A 25767-nucleotide genomic window follows, 5' to 3' on the forward strand; every position below is an offset into this window, starting at 1 on the left:
CTCTGACTGGGAATCCTAACATCAGCCACCTAGCCTGCTTCGGGGCTCTGTTGGCCATCTATCCTACACACTGCTTGCTTCGGAGCTTTGGGCACCTAATTCCATTCCTCTTAGCCTGCTTCGGGGCTCTGTTGGAGATCCTGTCTGCGACCTTACGGTCAAAGACCAGAATGTGATTCCCGACCCGAGACCGAAATATGTTTTAGCATTTCGGCCCGAGCCCGGCCCGAGTTCGTGTGATAACCAAATGAGCCCGAAATAAGCCCGAATTACAGAAACAAAAATTAACGTAAAATTGTATTTTTATTCACAGCAATTAGAGGCTTTATTTTGCAGTTGTGCTTTAAAAGTTCTTCAGAAAGAACGGTGCAATATATATCGTTGTACAGTATATTTACAAAGTTAGGCGCGAGAAATATGGTTGTATATTTAAAAATTTATTGTCCGAGCCCGGCCCGAAGTGATATATGCTTTATAGGCCCGAATCTTTTCTGCAGACCGGGTCAGGCTTAGGAACGCGGGCTCGGCCCAAGCCCGTGCTGACCTCTAGCTTGAATACAGTGCTGAAAATTGTAAAGTAATATGTAAAGTAACTCTTTCAATAGCAATATGTTTGTTGTGTATTGATTCTTAAGATTATAATAAAGCATTTTGATTTCCATTGAGGCAAAAAAGTACCTTCATCTCAGATATTGTTCAAACTTTGTGTATAAAAACTACAGGTATAGACCAATGTGGTTTTAGTGGACACGTACAGTACTTTGTATTTTTTAAGGAAGTGTTATTTTTGTTTTGTAAAAAAAAAGTTCTTGCGAAATAATTGGACACCAAAGATAACAAGTAAAAGTTATGAAGTGAAACCAACACGGAAATTAGTTTGGAGCCCTAACATTCAGCTGTGGAGACTGGTAGTTGTACTTCTTGTTGTGCTATGTGTGGTACGTACGGATAGGTCCCTCTAACGTTTAATATTTAAATTGTTTTTATATCAATCGTTTGATCAGGTATGATTAACAATTTTTAACGTTTGATCAACTTTACTAACATAAATATAAGCTATATTTTGTAGCGGTGGTTAACTACACGCTAGCCCCCTTCACGCCAGATCAAAAAATTTCGATGCCAAGCGTTTGATCAAGTTTCGAAGATATATAAGGGTTAGAAAAGGGAGGCAGTCCCCTACACATCTGATTCAACTTTTTCTTATGTCAGTCGTTTGATCATAGTTTGATCAGGTGTGACGAATAATTTTTAACGTTTGGTCAGTTTTTCAGAGATAAGCTATATTTACTGGGGGGGGATAACTACGCGCTAGCCCCCCATCACGCCGATTCGATTTTTTTTAAATAATCGTTTGATCACGGTTGCTCAACATTTCATCTACTTTTCACTAACATCATCTACATTTCATCTACATTTCCAACATTTCACTAACAGAGCAATAAAGGTCTCAAACAGGGGGCTAGCCCACTACACCACCAATTCGACTCTATTATGTCAATCGTTTCATCAGGTACTATCAACAATTTTTAACGCTTGATCAGCTTTACTAAGACAAATATAAGCTATATTTAGTAGAGTTGGCTAACTATTCAAAATCAAGCCAGAATCGAAATATTTCGATGTTAATCGTTTGATTTTCGTTTGATCAGGTTTGGTTAACAATTTCCAACATTTGATCAACTTTACTAACAGAGGTATACAGGATATAAAAAAGAAGAGAACATGAAACAATGCTACATTGCTACTTACTAAGAGAAACATTCTTTTTGCACACACACACACACACACACACACACACACACATATATATATATATATATATATATATATATATATATATATATATATATATATATATATATATATATATATATATATATTAAAATAAATCGGAATTCAGTATGCTACAAGGATTGACAATAATGTCTTCCCTGAAGAAAAAATGGATGCAGAAAGTGAGTGTATTTGTTTATTTTTTTTTACTTTCAATAACAAATTTTCAATATACATAGATATTTTTGGGAATTACATTACAAATGCATCCACACGGTCAAAAATGCGTTCACATCACCATTTAGAGTGTATGCCTTATGTCTAAAGTAATCTGTGATGTAGTTTTTATGTTGATTAAACAATTTTGCTGGTAAGGGGAATATAATGATATGCCACATTGTCTAACCGAGTACACTGCAAAATAAGATTCAACATTCCCATGCAAAACAACGCAATGACACATACCAAACAAGCCTCCCCTGTTATATGCAGTTAGATTACCAAAACTAAACTACCTACATTTTGTTCGGGGTTTAATTCCAAACGATTTCACTTAATAATTCAACTTCATGGAAGGGGGGGCCTTACAATTACGTTCGGCCGAACCGCTTAGTCAAGCAGCAAATCTATGTAATTAGGACACAGATACGCAGCATCAATGCAATATCTGAAAAGATACAATTTCTCAGTTCCTCGATTCTGAAATTAAAAAAAAAATCTACTCTCTAAAGAACCTCATACAAAGGAGTAAATGTCATTCAACTTGCTAAGAAATATAATCATCTAATTTATCACTACTTAATTTTACTATACTTATCTAAAGTTAGGTTAAATATTCATATTTACTTTCTTTAAGTATCTTAATGTCACTACCTAGAGTTACAACATAAAGGAAACACTTGACTTTCAAGATTTAAATCATCATTAACGGTGGGCAAATTTGCTGAAGTTTGGCAACATGTAGCAGGCATGCGTAAAGTTCATCGGACCTATTTTCGGGTTCCTCTAACTCAAGAATTAAGTAGCACTAACTAAAGATTTAGGGCCTTATGTAGACTCATACTGATTCGTGATTAGTGTCATACTAAAGAGTTTCACTAACATATGTTTCCTGCAGTAGTCAGGCCTTTAGTATGACGCTAATAATACGCCAAAAAGACTCTGCATAAGGCCCTTAAGGTACAAAATAACAATAGCATAGAATATAGCTAATGATGAAGGAAATATCGGTTAATTTTTCATACAAGTCACGGGCTAACTTCACGTTGGTGCCATTTTTAACCTGCTCTAATTTATGAAGTTAGCCGAACAAATGAACATTTTTTGGCAATAAACAGCATTAATATAGCAATAAAGACGGACGATATCTACTGACGTTTCTTGAAAAGAAACTTGCATAAAGTTACGCGGAACCGTTTTGAAGTTGTTCTAATACATTCAGCTTAGCAGCATTAGTTTGGCGACAAATGGTGGGCTGCGTGAAGTTGGAAAGACACATTTTGAAGTTGCTCTAAGTCGTGAAGTTTAGCACCACTAACGAAGACTTTTCCGGCAGAAAGCAGCACTAACTATAGTCAAAATTTGGTGGAATTTGGCGACAAGTGGCGAGCACACTTCACGCTGACGCCGTTTTGAAGATGCACTAATTCTTGAAGTTCAGCAAAGCAGCATTAACGTAGCACTAACGATGGTCAACATTTGGTGAAGTTTAGCGACAAGTGGCGGGCTGCGTGAAGTTGACCGGACCCGTTTTGATTTTGCTCTAATTTCGTGAATTTTAACAGCACTAACGAAACATTTAATGGCAGAAAAGAGCTCTAATGTAGCAATAATGATGGTCAAAACTTGCTTAAGTTTGGTAACAAGTGGCGGGCTGCGTAAAGTTGGCCGGACGCATCTTGAAGTTGCTCTAATTCGTGAAGTTTAGCACTACTAACGAAACTTTTTACGGCAGAAAACAGCACTAACGTAGCACTAACTTTGGTCAAAATTTGGTGAATTTTGGCGACAAGTGGCGGGCCAACTTCACGCTGAAGCAATTTTGAAGATGCTCTAATTCTTGAAGTTTAGCAGCACTAACGAAACCTTTTACGGCAGAAAACAGCACTAATGTAGCACTAGCGATGGTGAAAATTTGGTGAAGTTTGGCGACTAGTGGCGGGCTGCGTGAAGTTGGCCGGACCCATTTTGAACTTGCTCTAATTCGTGAAGTTTAACAGCACTAACGAAACTTTTTACGGCAGAAAACAGCACTAACGTAGCACTAACTTTGGTCAAAATTTGGTGAATTTTGACGACAAGTGGCGGGCCAACTTCACGCTGAAGCAATTTTGAAGATGCTCTAATTCTTGAAGTTTAGCAGCACTAACGAAACCTTTTACGGCAGAAAACAGCACTAATGTAGCACTAACGATGGTGAAAATTTGGTGAAGTTTGGCGACTAGTGGCGGGCTGCGTGAAGTTGGCCGGACCCATTTTGAAGTTGCTCTAATTCGTGAAGTTTAACAGCACTAACGAAACTTTTTACGGCAGAAAACAGCACTAACGTAGCACTAACTTTGGTCAAAATTTGGTGAATTTTGGCGACAAGTGGCGGGCCAACTTCACGCTGAAGCAATTTTGAAGATGCTCTAATTCTTGAAGTTTAGCAGCACTAACGAAACCTTTTACGGCAGAAAACAGCACTGATGTAGCACTAACGATGGTGAAAATTTGGTGAAGTTTGGCGACTAGTGGCGGGCTGCGTGAAGTTGGCCGGACCCATTTTGAAGTTGCTCTAATTCGTGAAGTTTAACAGCACTAACGAAACTTTTTACGGCAGAAAACAGCACTAACGTAGCACTAACTTTGGTCAAAATTTGGTGAATTTTGGCGACAAGTGGCGGGCCAACTTTACGCTGAAGCAATTTTGAAGATGCTCTAATTCTTGAAGTTTAGCAGCACTAACGAAACCTTTTACGGCAGAAAACAGCACTAATGTAGCACTAACGATGGTGAAAATTTGGTGAAGTTTGGCGACTAGTGGCGGGCTGCGTGAAGTTGGCCGGACCCATTTTGAAGTTGCTCTAATTCGTGAAGTTTAACAGCACTAACGAAACTTTTTACGGCAGAAAACAGCACTAACGTAGCACTAACGATTGTGAAAATTTGGTGAAGTTTGGCGACTAATGGCGGGCTGCGTGAAGTTGGCCGGGCCCATTTTGAAATTGCTCTAATTCGTGAAGTTTAACAGCACTAACGAAACTTTTTACGGCAGAAAACAGCACTAACGTAGCACTAACGCTGGTCAAAATTTGGTGAATTTTGGCGACAAGTGGCGGGCTGCGTGAAGTTGGCTGGGCCCATTTTGAAGTTGCTCTAATTCGTGATGTTTAACAGCACTAACGAAACTTTTTACAGCAGAAAACAGCACTAACGTAGGACTACCTCTGGTAAAAATTTGGTGAATTTTGGCGGCAAGTGGCGGGCCAACTTCACGCTGAAGCAATTTTGAAGATGCTCTAATTCTTGAAGTTTAGCAGCACTAACGAAACCTTTTACGGCAGAAAAAAGCACTAACGTAGCCCTAACTCTGGTCAAAATTTGGTGAATTTTGGCGACTAGTGGCGGGCTGCGTGAAGTTGGCCGGACCCATTTTGAAGTTGCTCTAATTCGTGAAGTTTAACAGCACTAACGAAAATTTTTATGGCAGAAAACAGCACTAACGTAGCACTAACGCTGGTCAAAATTTGGTGAAGTTTGGCGACTAGTGGCGAGCTGCGTGAAGTTGGCCGGGCCCATTTTGAAGTTGCTCTAATTCGTGAAGTTTAACAGCACTAACGAAACTTTTTACGGCAGAAAACAGCACTAACGTAGCACTAACTCTGGTCAAAATTTGGTGAATTTTGGCGACAAGTGGCGGGCCAACTTCACGCTGAAGCAATTTTGTAGATGCTCTAATTCTTGAAATTTAGCAGCACTAACGAAACCTTTGACGGCAGAAAACAGCACTAACGTAGCATTAACGATGGTGAAAATTTGGTGAAGTTTGGCGACTAGTTGCGGGCTGCGTGAAGTTGGCCGGACCCATTTTGAAGTTGCTCTAATTCGTGAAGTTTAACAGCACTAACGAAACTTTTTACGGCAGAAAACAGCACTAACGTAGCACTAACGATTGTGGAAATTTGGTGAAGTTTGGCGACTAGTGGCGGGCTGCGTGAAGTTGGCCGGACCCATTTTGAAGTTGCTCTAATTCGTGAAGTTTAACAGCACTAACGAAGCTTTTTACGGCAGAAAACAGCACTAACGTAGCACTAACTCTGGTCAAAATTTGGTGAATTTTGGCGACAAGTGGCGGGCCAACTTCACGCACCTTCCAATGCCTTTACTTCAAAATGTTCCTTGAACTACGATGCAAGCATAAGTATTCAGCCCACTGTTGCCACACTTGGTACAATTGTACCAAATTCAGCCCTTTTTGTCATTCATCGGCCCGTTGGTACCACGCTGGCATTTTCAGCCCCTTTTGTGAAAAAGTTGGTACAATTCTACCCAATTCAGCACCATTTAACAAATACTTGTCACATTTTCAAAAGTGTCGGTAAGACTTTTCCTACATCTCACGTTACTCATAATGTGTGATGTCATGAGGAGCGAACTCGGAGATTATTGATTTGTTTCTCGTTATATATATATATATATATATATATATATATATATATATATATATATATATATATATATATATATATATATATATATATATATATTCATATATGGCCATAATACTGTTTTGATTTATGGTCACTTTGAAATAGAGGCGCGTTTGGTTTCCTTGCAATACATACCGAAGATGATAACTGTTTTATCTTAATTCGCGGCCTCTTTTATACTTCCTACGTGCGAGAAAAGTTTCATCTACTTACACGGTGTTTGGAGTCCTCCCAGCGGCGTAGCAATAGGGTAGGCAGGGTAGGCATTGCCTACCGGCGCAGGACGTTTCGGTATATTAGGGAGAGCCCCAGGTTTTTAATAGAAAAGAAAAAAATATATAAATGGAGCCCCAAGTTTTCGTGGTCTTCACTTTCAAACACTTTCACTTTCAAACTCGTCGAGGTTATAGCACTGTATGATTAAGAAATTAATCCTTCTGGTAGTTAATTATTACCGTAATACGATACCAGTCCTATATTACATATACTGAACTTACTAACTATAAATAAAATTCCCCTGCGCAACAGGCTTTCAACAATAACGACAAATTCTCCAAGCACCAAAGGTTGGGCAAACCGGGCAACTGCCCGGGACACTAACGTCAGGGGTGCCCAAATGAGCACCGCAAAATAAATTTTCGAACATATTTTCTAACATCACTGTAATAAAATGTAAAATATAGGCTAGGACTAGGTGGGGGGGCGTTTTCCCGTTTCCTCCCACTTTATTCATTCCACCATTTCACTCATTTCTTATTATCACCGTCTCCTTTAGCCTAACCGGCATAACCATGGGACGTTAAACTTACAGATTTCATTTCATTTCATTTCAACAATACTTAGAATCACTCCACACTCCAGTTATCCCAAATAATCCTAAAACCTAGAATTATGTTGAATTCACTAAATTTAATTGTATATACAAAATTGTATATGTACACCCCTGAACTCGTATATTACACTGCAAAACAATGCCGCAACTTTGACGTGGGAGACCCGGGTTCGATTCCTGGCGGGAGCTCATGTGGTTCGTATTCTACGTTAATCGGTAGGTTCACGTCTCATATAGTCTCACTGCTGAAGGGATATTTAAAAAATCAAATCAAACATTCCTTACTATTAGAAAGAAGAAAAGACATTTCAGGAACTGTCGATTTTTGTGCAATTACAGAATAAGTTGTGAAGAGTGTTTCTTCCAGACATGTTTCTTTTGGGGGGTACTGCCCCCCGAAGCTCTGAGAGCCTCCCCCCGAAGGAGACCAAAGTAATACGTCTATAATATAATAATGAATAGAATAGTACCTGCAGTGCCGCCCCGGGATACTAAGTGTCCCCCCCCCCAGAACATTGTTTCTGAAAGAAACACTGCTTATGAAGGACTTCTTTTTCTGCGAAATGTTATCTCAATTAGTTCCAAAGCGGCTGACTAACATATCGAGCCCTTGTAAGAAGAAATTAATATGAAAGTACACTCGGATAGGTTAATTTTTTAGCCATTTTTCGTGGCTATTAAAACGCAACTCCTGTAGCTTTCTTAACTGCACGGGAAGACAACTAATACGTACTCACGGAACGGCAAATATTTTATGGCTCCATTTTCATTCTATGAACCTTAATACATACAAAAACTTTATATTTCCAAATGAAACTATATAGCGACATTAATGGGTCATTTCAAAAGAGTGGGGGGTAACTGTCCCCCTTTGCCCCCTTAATCGGCGCCCATGCTATGATGTGTGGCAGATTTGTGCGAAATTAATAATAATATGATTAAACTGTTTACCCACAACAAAATCCTGCTCGTTTTGCTGAAGTGGCTTTTCCTAAGTTCTATATATGTTTCATATATCCTACAGTTTTTTTCAGGCCCTTTTTTTAATTTGTCCAAATTTATATTTCTCCTTTTACCACACAATCGTTCAATACTTGCACTATAATATTTACAATCAGTATATCATCCTGTAACGTATATTATTCCTAATAAAAAAATCATTGAACAACACAACATACAAACCCTATCTCACTGGCTTGCACGCGAACCTTTGGTGCATGGGGTCCTGGGGACAATTCCGAGTGGAAGAACATTGAACGACAGTGGATCGAATTCCGCGTTAAACCTATAGGTCCACTTCTCATATAGCCTCGCCGACGAAAGAGGACGCTAAATGGCAATCAGTCAACAGTTGCAAAATTTCGGCTGCATAAACAAATTATATCTTGTGGAACTTATTAAATTTATTTTGTTAAAGCAGATCTTTTAACAAAATTTCAGTATTAATGTGTCAGATATTTCTATTTAAGGACAAGAAAAAACATATTATTTATTTTGTAACTAAATGATAGCTCTACCCACGTAGATTATAAAAGCAGAAACAATGAAAACCGATACAATAGTGATTGACATTATTTTAACAAATATCGATTCAGATAATATGATCTTGAAGCTTTGCTGGCGTCTACTATTAATCCAATGTTCTCGGGATTGCTGCCAGAGTGAGTGTTGCTGTACTGAGCTTTCGTTACCATACAGCGGCAACATCTTCAGAGCTATGTGTTGGAGTGTGCTGGTTGTACAATTTATATTGTTGTCTTTAAGAATCGCTGTGTTTCTATTGGTTGTTCTTGTTGGCCAATGGCGTGCTCTGATTTTGCTGGTGGAAACTCAGAGAGCAGAGAGCAGTTTCCACCAGCAAAATCAGAGCACGCCATTGGCCAACAAGAACAACCAATAGAAACACAGCGATTCTTAAAGACAGCAATATAAATTGTACAACCAGCACACTCCAACACATAGCTCTGAAGATGTTGCCGCTGTATGGTAACGAAAGCTCAGCACAGCAACACTCACTCTGGCAGCAATCCCGAGAACATTGGATTAATGATTCAGATAATAGTTTGGGCTGTCACAAAACTATGAAAAGTTAAAAATTCCGATTAATTGTAACAACTTCATCAGTGGTTGACATTGGAGGAGGATGTATGCTATTAATCAGCCCATTTCATGGGCATCCAAACTCACGAGCCCAACACTCGCTAGCTCGGCATTCGCGCTCAACCGTTCTCGGGTTCAATAATTAAGCGCTACCCCGAGCGCCAATGAAATAAGTCAGCGCGAGTCCAACTAAGGGAAGTGAGCCCGAGCACGATTCCCAAAGGAATAAATGAGCGAGAGCCCAGTTGAAAAAAAATGAGCCCGAGTCCGAGAGAGTACAGAGCAAAATGGCCATTTATGAACCAAAGTCATTCCATCAAGTCTTTTTCCATCTGATCTACTGCATTCTGATGCTTCTCTCATTGATTGTGTTTGTTCAGATATCAGCGCTCTTGTCATTTACTGCTGAATGACGTGAGTAACTGTCTGTCTGTCTACCAACACTCTTTAAACATGACAGTGTAGTAGACACTTCTTATCTAAAACGTCTCCAGCACAGGGAGGGCAACAATGAAGCACACTTACTTCTTAATGTAGCGCTATTTCTACCCGGAAACTTTCATGGGAAAAATCAAATATTATTCTTATTTGCATTATTATTTCTAATAATTATGTACGTACACACGAGAAATTGTCTACTGCAATTAATTGAAAGGAAAAATACGATTAATGTATAACCTTGCTATGACACTAACTTTTCATCTAGGGGACATGGCAAATGATATTTTAAATTTTGCCTCTCTCCAAAAGAGGTCAAACAGCACACTCCAAAACAGTTGCTTTTAAGGAAGCTTGTCCTCCTCCCTCGCGTGTCCTCGTTCTCCTGAAGGAAGTTGTCTCTAGCCATCGTGCATCCTCGCTCCCGCAATAACACTTGGCCTTCACCCTCTTTCACCCTCGCCCTCTTCGTCGAAGCTTTTCCTCGCCCTCGCGCACCTTCACCCCCGCCATCGAAGCTGTCTTCCCCCTCGCGCATCCTCACCCTCGCTGCCGAAACTTGTCATCGCCCTCGCGCACCCTCGCCCTCTTCGTCGAAGCTTTTCCTCGCCCTCGCGTACCCTCACCCTCGCCATCGAAGCTTGTCCTCGCCCTCGCGCACCCTCGCCCTCGCTGCCGAAACTTGTCCTCGCCCTCGCGCACCCTCGCCCTCTTCGTCGAAGCTTTTCCTCGCCCTCGCGCACCTTCACCCCCGCCATCGAAGCTGTCTTCCCCCTCGCGCATCCTCACCCTCGCTGCCGAAACTTGTCCTCGCCCTCGCGCACCCTCACCCTCGCCATCGAAGCTTGTCCTCGCCCTCGTTCACCCTCGCCCTCGCGAATGGAATTGTTCATCGCCCTCGCGCGCCCTCACCCTTGCTGTCGAAACTTGTCCTCGCCCTCGCGCACCCTCGCCCTCGCCGTCGAAGCTTGTCCTCGCCCTCGCACACCCTCGCCCTCGCGGCCAAAACTTGTCCTCGTCCTCGCGCACCCTCACCCTCGCCATCGAAGCTTGTCCTCGCCCTCGCGCACCCTCGCCCTCGCGGCCAAAACTTGTCCTCGCCCTCGCGCTCCCACGCCCTCGCGTCACTGTGGGCGAGGGGAACTTGAGGGTGAGGATGCCCTCGAGAGGGCCACCCTCGCGAGGGTGAACATCTCTGCAGTCGACCAACTGATCAATCAACCATCACCTGCCCTGAGGTCGCATTGGATTAAGGGTACAGCTATCCTTACCCGAGGTCGCATTGGACTAGGGATCCTTACTACAACCAAGCCTCGCGAAGCTGCCTTGGGCTGCAAGACTCACCAGAACCAGCAGGTGCCTTGGAGACTGCCTTGAGAGAAGGGGCACCGTGCAAAACACCTATTTCCTCTCATTTGGTCAATAACAAGATAGACACTATTTTACTTTTTGTAATCAAAGACATTTGTATTTAACAAATTTTATAACAAATTGGTGAAAAGGGAAATATTAGACCGGACCGTTATTTAGTCTCTACCTATAAAATCATTACAATATACTACACAAATTAAGGTAAATATTTGTACTACAGAACAACGACAGAACAATAAGCTACAAAGCACGATATTCAACATAATTTTATGTGCAATTGTATGTATTTCATCCATAATGACGTAACTAATCTAGAACTATTATTAGTTTTAATTGTAACAAATATTTTTTTTCTCTTTCAATACAGATTTACATGTTGGTCCTGTAACTCACATGGACATTGTAAATTCAGGCCTAGAAGCAATAGAAAATGAAGCCATGAATGGAATTCAAGTTCAATCCCTTATGCTTCTTAGTAATAAAATCCTATATGTAGGAGAGAGGGCATTCAGGTAAGTTTAACAAAATATATAATTAATATTGGTTAGTTTCTCTCATACGTACGAGGGAGGATCGGAAACTAAAGTTACAAGGCCGGTATTTCTCAAATCTCGTCCGTTAAGAGCCTGCCTTGCTAAAAATAATACGAAATTTGCCATTTTTCTTTTGCTTGATTATTCATCATTGAAAGGAGATAATTAAATGCAAATCACCACAGTCATAGATAATCCTATGCTACAACAGAAAATATGAACTTGAAGAATGTTCAGTGTTGCAATCCATAGAAATTGCAGTGTTGCCAGAAAAACAATTTCCCTAAAATCTAAGTTAAGACAGCGAGTAGAGGAGCAAACTCAACTGCATTTGGTTACGTATCATGTTATTTTGGTTTCTTGTGAACTACTTTTTAATTAACATTATTATTTAGTTTTAATAACTGTATGCTAAAACTATTTTGTTTAGTACAAAATAAATACAACTATTATTTAAAAAGTAGTTCACAGGAAACCAAAACAATATGATACGTAACCAAATGCAGTTGAGTTTGTTCCTCTACTCGCTGCCTTCACTTAGATTTTAGGGAAATTGTTTTTCCGGCAACACTGTAATTTCTATGGATTGCAACAGTGAACATTCTTCAGGTTCTTATTTTCTGTTGTAGAATAGCATTATCTATGATTGTGGTGATTTGCATTTCATTATCTCCTTTCACTGATAAATAATCAAGCAAAAGAAAAATGGTAAATTTCGTATTATTTTTAGTAAGGCAGGCTCTTAATGGAGGAATGAGGCGTATGCGGTAATTTTAATACATGAAGTTGGCAACTATGTGTAATTTCAGCCACCTGCCATCTGTGGCGCTAGTTGTAGGTAAACGCCAAGGATGTTATAAAATAGAGGATCTGTCCATATGTATCTTTATCCTATTAAATCAATGAAGCCAAAAAACAACTGAGCATCGGCATGTCTGATTGGCTACTCTCGTTTCCGCCATGATGGTTGGCTCATAACATTGCAATCTTATTGGGCGGAGTGAGCAGAGTAGGGGGTGGCGCAACTGTGACGTATGGCTTCAAGATTTTGTTGTAAGGACAGATCCTCTATTTTATAACATCCTTGGTAAACGCAAATGACAACTCGTTTGGAAGACTAGTCTTGCAAAGAAGTCCACTCACTTATTCGATTTTATTGCGAAAACAAGTAACCGCGGTTGAAATACACTACCGCGGCAGCAGGGAGCGGAGATATTGTAATGTATCATCAGGATGTCGCGGAATTGTGTCGAAAATTTACGGTTAGAGAAAATATCGACGAGGAGTGCAGAGACCGACCCAGCACGGCATGAATATATTTGAACACAACTCACATGGAGGATCTGTCAGGACAACTGGAAGATCATGTTACGGCATCTGATGGTACAATTTAAAATATCGTTCGGGAAGCGTTTTTCATATTGTGTACGATATTCTACAGTACCGGAAAATGACAACGTGGCTTGAACACGCAAGAATAGGTTTTTTTACCAAGAGAAAATCTTCAAATTCTTCCCTCAATGCGACAAGTGCCTTAACCAATATGGACACTATGTCGAAAAATAACCTAATGTATTGGTTGGCTGTATTGGTTATATGAAGAAGTATATACACGTTTCACTGCAGGCTTTGTAATCTTACTTTCTGATAACTAGCTGAAATGCCCATTCTTCTCACTGGAATAATAGGTTTATGAAAAAAAAATGAAATATATATTTGAATATCTTCCCTTCTTAAAATATGTATTTGAATCAAAGTGAAATAAAATAACCCAGGAGCTATGTTCAAAAATACACTTCATACGGTGCAATCTTTGCAAAAAAAAAAAAAAAAAATGTAAACTTCACTCTCCCCTACGAATTAAGTGTTAGATTTGTTCAAGTGTTCAATTTGAACAGTAAAAATGTCTCCTCATTGCGGTAATCTTATAAATTCAAAATAGTAAATTTAAATATTTCAGAAATTTCTCCTTAACCGTCTTTAGAACCATAATTTTTAGAAATGCTGGGGCGCGTATTTACTTTTATTATGGAATTCATATACAGTGAATTTCATCTCCTTAATATGAAAAGTTCGTAATCCATTAGCTGCCGGGTCGCCATTTGGGGATCACATACTTTAACCCGACTAGTAACGCCATCTGTCTGTGTAGGAGAAAACGAAGGCGTTCACGTCTTTCACAGGTTGTCGCGTTGAGCAGCGAACTTTAAGTGATATCGTGGGTGCTTGCTTTGTGTTGAGCACACGTGCTCCTTTTCCCGCTCGACTCGTCTCTTCTTATCACAAAAGCGAAACGTGAGTTTTGAAGACTGATAATACAGGGAAGATCGAGGCTAGAAACAATGTAAATGCAAGAAAACAATACTGTACGAGTAAATGCGATGTGGGACTACATATGGAAGGCTTTCGAACAGTGGTATCAAAAATAGGTTATGTGTATCATGATCCCCATTTGGAGATCGGACTAAAATTTAAATTTTATCGAAAAAGTGTTGCTAGAATACTTGAAAAAAATGTGATTTTCTTACTATGCAGAGGGAAATGAATAGTAATAAAGGCAAAATGGTAGTTAATGGGTTAAGCTACTCAATTTTTGGCGTATATGTTCGATTCCTCGTCCCTCTTAGGATACGCATTGCAATGAAAGTAACAAAAACCTGACCCTAACTAACGACTAATTATGTTTGAAACTTTATTTCAAACGACTCATCTGTTTTTTTTGATGATGAGATAGATAACATTATGCAACTTTTGTGTATTTAGAAAAAGTGTAGGCATTGTCCCCTTCTAGAAATTGAATTAATGAAAACGCTAGGGCATGTGCCCAAAACTATTAATAAGAAAGGCATACATCAAGTTGCATTTCCCTAACATGAGGGATACACGGGGCACAGTGGTTTGGAATGTATTCTAAACCCCTTACCTCTTTATTAGGATAGGCATTTAAATAAAAGTGACATGGCAAAAATCCAAAAATGTTAACTCTCTTCAATAATTCATTTTGAACGGTTCAGCTATTTTCAAACATTGATGGATGAGGGAGCGTTGATTTGAATGTCGAGAAAATAATTGAACTACCTAGGTAATATTTCTCTCCTCTCTTTTAAAAGAGAATTTAGAAAACTCTGAAATATATATTCCATTACTTTACCTGTGTGTTTATATAACGAATTTGAGATTTCGAACTTAAGCGAAACCTTACATATGGCAATGCCTGAAAAAATAGTACGAAATTATATTATTATATAAATTGCCGCACGGTCCTACTTAGGAGTGGATCTTTTTTGGAGACAATTAAACATGATTCAATTACTTTTAGTTAAGATTTCATCTCAGCGACCCAGAAAACTATTGATTCGACACTAATAATCTGCCTTTTTCGGTCATTTAAAGATATATATCCCTCGTTCCCCCTCCCCTAACAAGGGAAGAGAGGGAGATTATATATCAAAATGGAAGATGGTTTATACACCAATCAAAAGGACTAATGACACCTATTACGAAACTTTAATAAAAAATTTCCGAATACATATACTGTGCGAGTTATATTAATATACAGGGTGTCTAGAAAATCCGTTGCCACCCCTAGAAATCGCAAACGATGCGACAGATGCCAAAACAAGAAAGCACGTGTTTGATCATTTTAAAAGTACAACGTATCAAAACAAAAAATGTTGTCCCAGGGCCAACCGCATGGTCCCAGGCGGGGTCCAACTCAAAATTTGCAAATGGTGACGAGATCAAGTAGCGTATCGTTGGAAAGCTGTTGGGAAATGAACGAAGGCGAAACAAGTCTCTACTTTCTAAAATTACCATGTGTAAAATGGTAGCCGGTCAAAATGTCAGCAAAGCCACCATTGTAAAGTCTATGGCCACCTTATAAATCTGAAATGGTGCGACAGATGTGAAAACAGGAAACACGTGAGTCATCATTTCAAAAATAGTATGATTGAAAGTAAGAATATTTTTCCTAGGGTCCTCCACAGGGTCCCAGACGGGGACTCCCATCTAAAAACTTTCAAATTTCAAAGGAGGTCAAGTAGCATATTGTTTGAAAGCTGTTGTTAAATGAAAGTAGATGGAAGAAGTCTGGACGTTCTAAGATAACTCTGTGCAAACATCTCGCGTTTTAGTTCTTTTTTTCTGTAGTCGGTTTTTCACTTTAATTCGTGTACGCAACGTAAAGAAAGGAAATGCGCCTACTATGAGATTCTGCTCTTCGGGGCCCATTAATGTGTAAAGAAAGAAAGAACGAAAGAAAGAAAAAGAAAAGAAGCGACAAGATCAAAAAACAAAAGGGTACGGAGATTATTATATTGAAGTGCAAGATGGCTTATACACTAATCGAAAACACTAACTATGCTCATTAAGAAACTGTAATATTATTATTGGTCCGAATGCATGTACGGTGCGAGTCATATGCATGTTTAATTGTAAATTTTCCCATTTTCACCGAATATTGTATCAGAAAAAAAAATGAAATGAAATATTTGAGTTTTAGTCCCAGGATTATGCCGGTTAGGCTAAAGCAGGCGGTGATGATGAGTAATGAATGAAATGGTGGAATGAAGAAAGTGGGAGGAAAAGGAAGAACCCCGAGAAAACCCAAGCACACGGTGTTTGTGCACCACAAAGTTGTATCAGATAGCATCGGAAATGGTTTGAATAAAGTCTGAAACTGATTTTCTAGACATTTGTGTTTGACAAAAGTGCTAAATCGTAGTTCATTTTACATGCACAGTGAATAACTACTTTCATACACATGTAGTTGTTCCATTTAACAACAGCTTTCAAACAATATTCTATTTAACTCCCCTTGAAATTTGACAATTTTGAGTAGGACCCCGTCTGTGACCCTGTGGAGGACCCTGGGGCAAATATTTTTACTTTTAATAATATTATTTTCGAAATGATGACTCACTTGTTTTCCTGTTTTGACATCTGTCGCACCATTTCAGATTTATGTGGGTGGCCATAGACTTTACGATGGTGGCTTTGCTGACATTTTGACTGGCCACCATTTTGCACATGGTAATTTTAGAGAATAGAGACTTGTTTCGTCTTCGTTCATTTCCCAACAGCTTTCCAATGATACGCTACCTGTATCGTCACCATTTGCAAATTTTGAGTTGGATCCCGTCTGGGACCATGCGGGTGGCCCTGGGACAACAATTTTTGCTTTGATACGTTGTACTTTTAAAATGATCAAACACGTGTTTTCCTACTTTGGCATGTGTCGTATCGTTTGCGATTTGTAGGGGTGGCAACGGATTTTCTAGACACCCTGTATATTAATATAACTCGCACAGTATATGTATTCGGAAATTTTTTATTAAAGTTTCGTAATAGGTGTCATTAGTCCTTTCGATTGGTGTATAAACCATCTTCCACTTCCATATGTAATCTCCCTCTCTTCCCTTGTAAGTTGCACTGTCAAAGTAAAATAATAAGAAACATCCCAGGCTCGAACCTCATCTATGTGGTATACTAGCCTGAACTCGGTCGTGTGGTTCAAGAGTTATTAAGTAACAAATGTAGTTACTTTTATTTTTGTGTATTTTTTATATCTCCCCCTCCTCTAAGTTGCACCGTCAAAGTGAAATGATAAAAAACATCCCAGTTCTGAACCCCATCTGTTGAAAATTTCGATCGAGATAGTTTCCGTAGTTCAAGAGTTGAGTTTTATTTATTTTTTTTATATCTTCCCCCTCCCCTAGGCTCTACCGTCAAAATGAAATGACAGAAACCTTCCTAGGCCTGACCTCATATATAAATAGTGAAAATTTGATCGAGATCGGTCGGATAGTAAGAGTTATGAAGTCACAAACATGTTCACTTTTATTTTTACATATATATAGATAGGAATTGCCCATTTTCCTTCTTCAGCCACAAAATTTTCAATAAAAGTTGAAATCGTGTTCAGTTATTTTAACGATAAATTTATATGACGAATTGAATCTTTCTAACTTCAGGAATTTATAAGGTGTACTGTTCTTGGCAAATAAATAAATAAAAAAGATATATCCTTTACTGAATTTAAGATAGGCCTACATATTTCTTCATTATCCTTCGTTTTCGTGACAAAGAAAAAAGTATTATGTCGAAATTTTACGTTTTTACCTATAGTAATATGACATCAGCGATTATAAGTACATATATATATAGGTATAACTAACCCCATCAGGAAGTCTCGGTCGGAAAGAGGGTTTACCGACGTCGATGGGGGCAGGCCGCCGGAGACAGTCGGCACACGTTCGCGACGGCATGACGATCTACTTGTTCAAAGTTGCCGACATTTTGCCGAGGCGGTAAACGATCGAAAATCGTAAAATAAAATATCTTTTGCCGACGGTTGCCGACCGTCAGAATAGGCAAAACAGTCGAAAATGCCTCTTTCCGACCCCCCTGCCGACTCATTATGCTGGCCTCTTTTCGACGGCGGCGCCGACGCATTTAATGCTCATTTCCGGCTGTATGCCGACTGCTCAACAAGGCAACTGTTCGTCGCGGTCGAAAATCTCGCAGAAAGACGCCGGTGTCCGGCGCTGGCAATCCGTCCGCGGCATTTGGTCGGCATGGACAAATTGTCCGACTGTAGGCAGCAAGATCCTGATGGGGAAGTGAAATACCCGTTCTTTGCACGGGAAAATAGATGTATGGGAAATAATTGAATCCCCTTCCCCATTCGGATAACACAACTCAATGAAAGCATATTTGAGCTCCTCCGTAACTAAACAGTTATCGTATGCGCCTTTTCGTGCGAGACGCGGGTTCGACTCCCGGCGGAAGATCATGTGGTTGGGATTCCATGTTAATCTGTAGGTCCCGTCTCATATAGCCTAGCTACTGAAAGAGACGTTAAACTCAAAATCAACTCAACTCAGTGAAAGCTTATTGATAATAATCCATAAGATACTATACTGTTGGCATACATTTTGAAACACCTTACCCATAGACAATACATATTTTATTCGAAGTGACAATGTAAAAAAAAAAAAATGTTAGCGTAGATACTATGATACAAAAGTTATTTCAAGTGGGTCAATCGTTTTTCCGACCCTGAAAATTATGGATTCAACAGTATTCTTGGTCATTTTCGATACTTTATTTTTCACCCTTTCTGACGTATCGTGCCAATGAGGGCTGAACGCGGACATAAACTAGTCTCGATAGTGTCGGTATTCATCTTAGCGATTCCAGAAACTATGGAGGATACGACACTGACAGTGACACGTCTCGTTTTCAATTAATTTAACATATGAGTCGTCCGGTTCCAAAACGCCTCTTGTCCATTTACAGTAAATCTCAGAAAACCGAGAAAAAACTGTAGGATCGATGCGTTTTGTAGAACTGGAAGTATTTGAGGATGTTCAAGTTTTTCACATAAACACACTGAAATATTACCAGTTCTACAAAACATACAGATCCCACATTTTTTCCTAAGTTTTCTAGGATTTGCTGTAAATCAATAAGAGCCGTTTTGGACGACTCATATGAGCCCCTTCCGACCCAGCCGGTGAGGGGGGGGGGTGCTAAGGAAGTCTTACCCACACTAAGCGCTGAACTTGTACCTAACGGCGTCGAGAGTGTCACAATTCATATCAGTAACCTCGAAAATTGTTCAATGGACATTAATATATATGCGACGATTTCGATTACATTTAAGTCAACTTTACTCTCACTCCAATTAGAGCTAGGAATATCTCACCTCACATCATTTTTTTTTCAAAGTTTGAAATACACGTGTACCAAGTTTGGTTGGAATAACTATGTGTTACAGAGTAATGGTTGAACATACATACAGATATATATACAGATGTGTTAGGAACGTCTAAAGAACTAGGTAGAATAAAAAAGCAAGGAGCAACACATCTCTATTACAAAGTAAAGTATCAAGCAAAATAAATAACAGACAACGCCTTCGGCGTTGTCCTTGTATATTCTCGAGCCAGCTGGCACGCATGTTCTTTCCTAAATGTCGTCGGGATTGTCACCCAACAACTAAGTGATGCTGAAACCACAGTGATCGACGATGACCCATTATGGATTCGACAGTAATCTGTATCATCTTAGGCGTTTTATTCCCCCACCCACCCACCTTCTCACTCCTTATACCGATGTAGACTGACTGAATTTGGACACTTGAACGATATCAAAAATATGGATTTGATAACAATATCAATCGTTTTATGTTATTTTTAGATGTCATACTTCCCAACTCCCATTCCTTGAGATGTGTTACTTCCACAATATATATATATATATATATATATATATATATATATATATATATATATATATATATATATATATATATTTTAGATTGAAAGTCATACGTGTACAAAGTTTGGGTAAAATTTCTCCAGACATTCGATGGATTCTACATTCATATATCCGAAGATGTAGATGTTCAAGTAACGCCTTGGACGTCGTCTTTGGAAATTTCCAGTCCAGCTGATATGAGTTCATGCCTAAACTCGGGATTAAATGTTATCGCAATTGTAACCTGCTTGACGAACCAAAACTATGGATTCAACACTAATCTCAGTCATTTGAGGCATTTTGCTTTTCACCACTTCTCGCTGCCCCCCTCCCCATGACTGGACTGGAACTTAAACGCTATCGAGAATGTGATAAAGAAGTATCTTCGAGATGAACTTTAGAAATTATATGGAGTGCAAACTTTTAGTTCCCGAATCATGTTCCATCAAATTTTGGGTTTCTCATTTTGAAAAAAAAAAAAAGAATCAAAGTTATCTTATCTGGATCAAACTTGGCATAATAGTCGACTTTTACACCTATAAAAGCGTGTGAAATATTGCAGTGTACAGGCTTTCGGTTCCCGACTTATAGGTTATCAAACTTCGGATTTGGATGAGTTGAAACTTCTGGAAAACAATTTTAATGAAGATTAATTCTTAAAAGTTAGTGAAGGATATTTTCTCGTAATTAGGTTGAATTGAGTTGATTTTAGTTTAGCGTCCCTTTCAGCAACGAGGCTATATGAGACGTGGACCTACTGATTAACGTGGAATCCGAACGACATGAGATCCCGCCGGGAATCGAACCCGGATCTCCAACGCCAAAGGCGCGTACGTTAACCGCGTAGCCACGAGGGAGCTCTTTCTCGTAATTGGGTTCCACTAACCAAGTATTTTTATTCTTGGTTAGGTTCATATGTTTACAAACAACAACATAGTTTAATGCTCTCTTAGAAGTTAGAGATAAGAATATTGGGAATGAATCTTGCATGGAATGAGGGCTGTGTATAGAATGAAGCTATTAAGATCGTTGTGTTTCGGAGTAATGCAACATGGCAATATTTTGGTTAAGCGTTGTTATGAGATAGTCTGTGAAAATAAGTGAAAGCATGTGTGTGGCAAAATGGTTAGGTAACTCGCATAATATTATTTTATGGATTTGGAACGAGTATCTCAAATTAGGTAATTTGTATCTGAGAATTAGTTTTTTGTGTTATTGACGTGGTAAATGATATTATGAAATATGGAAAAAATCAGCAATAAACGTATCTGCACTCAGAAAAATCCGTTCTCCGGACAGTGGTATATTATACAAATATACGGAATCCTCTTGCTTACTACAGAAATCATTATTTGATATACGTTATCCATATGCTACATACGCACTGCCCTTAGATGTTACATCATGCCGTTGCAGGATGTCTGATATCTAACAGTCTTCCTTACATACATATATGTATGTTACCTTAGTCAGCTGTATGTTATATACGTCCATTTGTATCTGAGATACTGACCGCCTATATTGTTTCATACGGAAAGTTCGTACAGATGGAACACTGATACGGAAAGTATTATAGAACATGTGTTTTCAGTTATACGTTTGCCGTACGTTAAGTCCAAAAACTACAGGAATTATACATGTTACCTACTTTTTTTAAGTACGCCACCTACATTGTTTTTCTCAATGTGGAACTAAATGTATGCCTATGTTTGGATATATATTATTTGTTTACGCCTAATTAAGGAGAAAGCTCGTACTCCTAGATATGTGGAGTGACTTAATTATCGATTATACTAATTGGGTATTCAAGACAGAGACTGAGAATATATTACCTTGGATACGTATACATTCATACATACACAATCAAAAATAACATTTATTTATTTTATTTATGTATTTTCCTATGAAGACAAATTAAAAAAGGATTTCTATATTTAAATTCATAATAAGAATATTTACATATTTTAGAATTTAATAAAAGTTAAAATCAATTTTATATCTTTGAAACAAACTGATATACTACAATTAAAGAAAAAATATATTATGATTACAAATGTGTTAATATTTGAAGTTTAATTTTCGTATTTGTCTCTAAACAAACGCTCAAAAAATGACAAGAAGTAAGTATTCACTTTGAAATGGAACTCGGTGTTTTGAGCTTAATGTTTGAAGACAACAATGAAGGTAACAGCTGCATGGGTGAATCAAAGTGTTCCTCGTGCAGTTGACGGAATAGCTTCTCGGTAGTCAGATACGATGGAATCATTTTGAAGTCCCACGTGTGAGTTGCTGAAGTCATGTCATTTTCGGAAGAGTGAACTTCCTCCATAATTATCTTTCAAGCTATTCATATATATATATATATATATATATATATATATATATATATATATATATATATATATATATATATATGCCCATTTTCATCTTTCCACGCAAATATCTCAAAAATGGTTGAACATAAATGAACTAAACAAAAACTGAAATAGGAAATACCATGGGGCAAATCGAATGGTGATGTCGCGGAACACCCAGGGCCGCTCTTCAAGGGGGCACGGGCCCAATTTTAAAATTTTAAATGGAAACATGGGGCGAGTGACACCTCGTTCGATATATCTTCATACACTAAATAGCGTTGTGGCAAAAGTTTGTTCATATGGGTCACTGTTTTTCAAAATGGCCGCCAAGACATGGTGCCTGTATCAAATAAATTGTTCAGTACTACTAATATGAAAACGGTTGGAGATAAATGAACATGATAAAACTCGAATAGGAAACCACAGAGGGTATTTATCTTTCCACTCCTCGAGAGTAATAAAACGGATATAAAGATTATTAATGAATAAGTGGCATAATGCTAAAGACGAAATCTAATTCTTAGAAAATTATCTTTCCGATCTCCCTCCGTAAGTGGGTGAAGCGGGAATGTATGGTAAAAACTCAAATGAGAACCTCACTTTTACTTGCAATAGGTATGGTTTGTCTGAAACACTTGGAAGTACACTCATATCCAAAATTATTGTCGCATATCTATAATTGTCTTCTTGTAAGAATGTAATTTGATAATGATTTTGTAAAGTACTTTTAATACTGAAACTGTGTGTATAATCGGGAAATGTATTTTTGTGACAAATTTCATAGGGAAAGAATTATAATTACGAAAATTAGAATGAGTAAAACAAAGTTTTGCTAAATGGACAAAAAAGTTTTATTTTCGTTCTATTGTTCTTATTTACTGCTCTTTTGACATGAAATTTGGCACATACATGTCTTTGCAATTATACATTTACTAACATAATAAGAAATACCGGGCGAATTTGTTATCAAATTATATTCCTACAACAATATATTTATAGACATGCGACAATAATTTTGGACATGAGTGTACAAGTGCCTGGTACTTAAATGAACCAATATTGTCCAGACGACTTTTGAGCAATACCCTCTGTGATTTCCTATAGAAGTTTTATTCTCTTCATCCGTTATTATCTTCAACCGTCTTCATATTAGTGGTACTGGATATTTTATCTGGTACAGGCACCATGGTTTGGCGTCCATTTTGAAAACGGTGTTCCATATGAGCAATCTTTTGCCACAACGCTGTATAGTGTACGAAGATCTATCGAACGAAATATCACTTGACCCATATTTTCGTTTAAAGTTTCTAAGTTGGACCTGGGCCCCCATGAAAGGCGGCCCTGGAGGGTACCGCGACAACATCATTCGATTTACCCCATGGCTTTCCTATTTGAGTTTTTGTTTGGTTCATTTATGTTCAACTGTTTACATATTAGAGGTACTGGGAGTTTATGCGATACAGGTAACATACCTTGGCGGCTATTTTAAATACGGCGACCAATATGAAAAATATTTTGCCACATCACTTTTTAGCTTTTAAAGATCTATCGAACGAAGTGTCACTCTCCCTATGTTTCCTTTAAAATTTTAAAGTTGGGCCCCGGGCCCCCTTGAAGAGCGGCCCTGTGGTACATCGCGACATCACCATTCGATTTGACCCATGATCGAATCCATAGTTTCCGGTGCCATTGAGATGAATAGTAACACTCTCGATGCTAACTTCGGGAGCAAGATATTGCTAGGAGATGGAAAAGGGTGTTATATAAAACTAATTGAAAACAATCGGTGTTAGTCTCGAATCCAGTTTCCGGCATCGATGAGATGAAAAGTGAAAAAGTGACACTCACGACCCGCTTAAGCATTAGTTCACTTTAGACTAACATGGGGATGAGAAGGGATGAGATATAAAATATCCATGACCGACATTATGTCGAATCCGTAATTTCCGGGGTCGTTAAGCTAATTATTTCCAGGTTTAAACAATAGCATGCATGGCAGCTCGCCCACTTGTCTTCCTGAAATACGCTGGGCCTCAACTGCCTAAAAAAATCCGTAGTGATCCATTGAAAAACTAGAACATGTAGCAAAAATTATAAAATTTTCTCTTGACACTTGTTGTTTCTTACGGTATGACTATTCACTCATTCCAGGACAAGACATTGCCTAAGGTTGTCACTGATCTCATTACCAAAGAGAAGAATTTCGGAATATCATATATTACTTTGTCTCTAGTCTGAAAGCTTGAAAATATCTTATTGCAATCAATGTTGGTTTTGCAAAAGAATTTCATTTAGACACTCTAACTAGTAAGATGTTCAAACGTCGCGAGAGATTCTACGACACATTCACAAATACTGTTGATGTATTGAGCAGATCCATCTCCATACTCGAGGCATCACTAAAAATTAATCTTCTTACTCTGAGCATAATAATAGCAACCACGATACCAGTTGCACGTCAACTGACGGAGGAGAGAATATTTGTAAGTTGAAGTCTCCAGCCAAATCTTGCCCCTCAACTACAATTACATTTTTCCAGCTCTGACCGTGAGTTCAGATTCGTGAATGAAGAGATGAAGACAATGTTACATGACTGAATTCTACAACATTCTATTCCATTCCTTAAATCCTCCTGGGGACACTAATATAATGACATTAATTCGTTTTCATTTGAAGGAATTGAAGACTTTTGGCCCATTCGCTGAGAACTCGGTGGTTAACTGTTATGTTAGCATATCACAAGCAGCAGCCTAGGTCAATCTTCGTGCTTCTATATTCATGCATCCACTGCCCAGGGTTACTTGGTTAAATAAGATTAGGATTATCAAAACATCGACGAAATAGTTAACTTAAATGTCATACTCCATCCATACGGTGAGGTCTAAATGCAAGATCATTGGTACTTACTTTGAGAATGCAATAAGGTGTATCAATTCAGGTAAAAGCATATATCATTCTAGAAGGACAAATATTGTGATTTATTTTCGTGACTTCCTGAGGAATGTTATCGAAAGTGAATAGGTCAACGTATGTCTGTGTTTAAGGCTGTTTTTGATAACCCTAACACATCATCACAAAGTTACCATCCTGATTGTGGTGTTTTTGTGATATCGTTCCATAAAATAATATCCCAAAACCCTTCAATTCACAAAAAAAAAAAAAAAAATGCGGTCATGGTTAAATACATTATCTTTGAACTTCGTGTTTTGCTACTTACGAAATAATATCTGATATAAGTTCCCGATATATTTAGCTTAAGTGGTGGATTCACATTGAAAAACGTTTCTTTTATAGCGCAGATGGCATTCCATGTAAAATAACTTTCCATATAACTTCTTGGAAATTTATAATATACATAATACATTTTGATTTTGTTACAAGATTGTTTCCGTTTTTTTTTTCTTCTC

General features: G+C 38.4%; 1 protein-coding gene across 1 annotated transcript in view; it reads left to right on the top strand.

Moving 5' to 3' along the window:
- The window catches only part of LOC145674439 (chaoptin-like), a 382085-nt gene that overhangs the window by 232376 nt on the left and 123942 nt on the right, over nucleotides 1-25767 (top strand). Inside the window, exon 4 of the mRNA XM_081744498.1 lies at nucleotides 11576-11720. Coding sequence (XP_081600624.1) covers nucleotides 11576-11720 — 145 coding nt within the window. The remainder of the gene's footprint in view (nucleotides 1-11575; nucleotides 11721-25767) is intronic.

The sequence above is a fragment of the Thermobia domestica genome, chromosome 17 (genome assembly GCF_964235325.1).
Source record: "Thermobia domestica chromosome 17, izTheDome1.hap1.1, whole genome shotgun sequence".
NCBI classification, from domain to species: Eukaryota; Metazoa; Arthropoda; class Insecta; order Zygentoma; family Lepismatidae; genus Thermobia; species Thermobia domestica.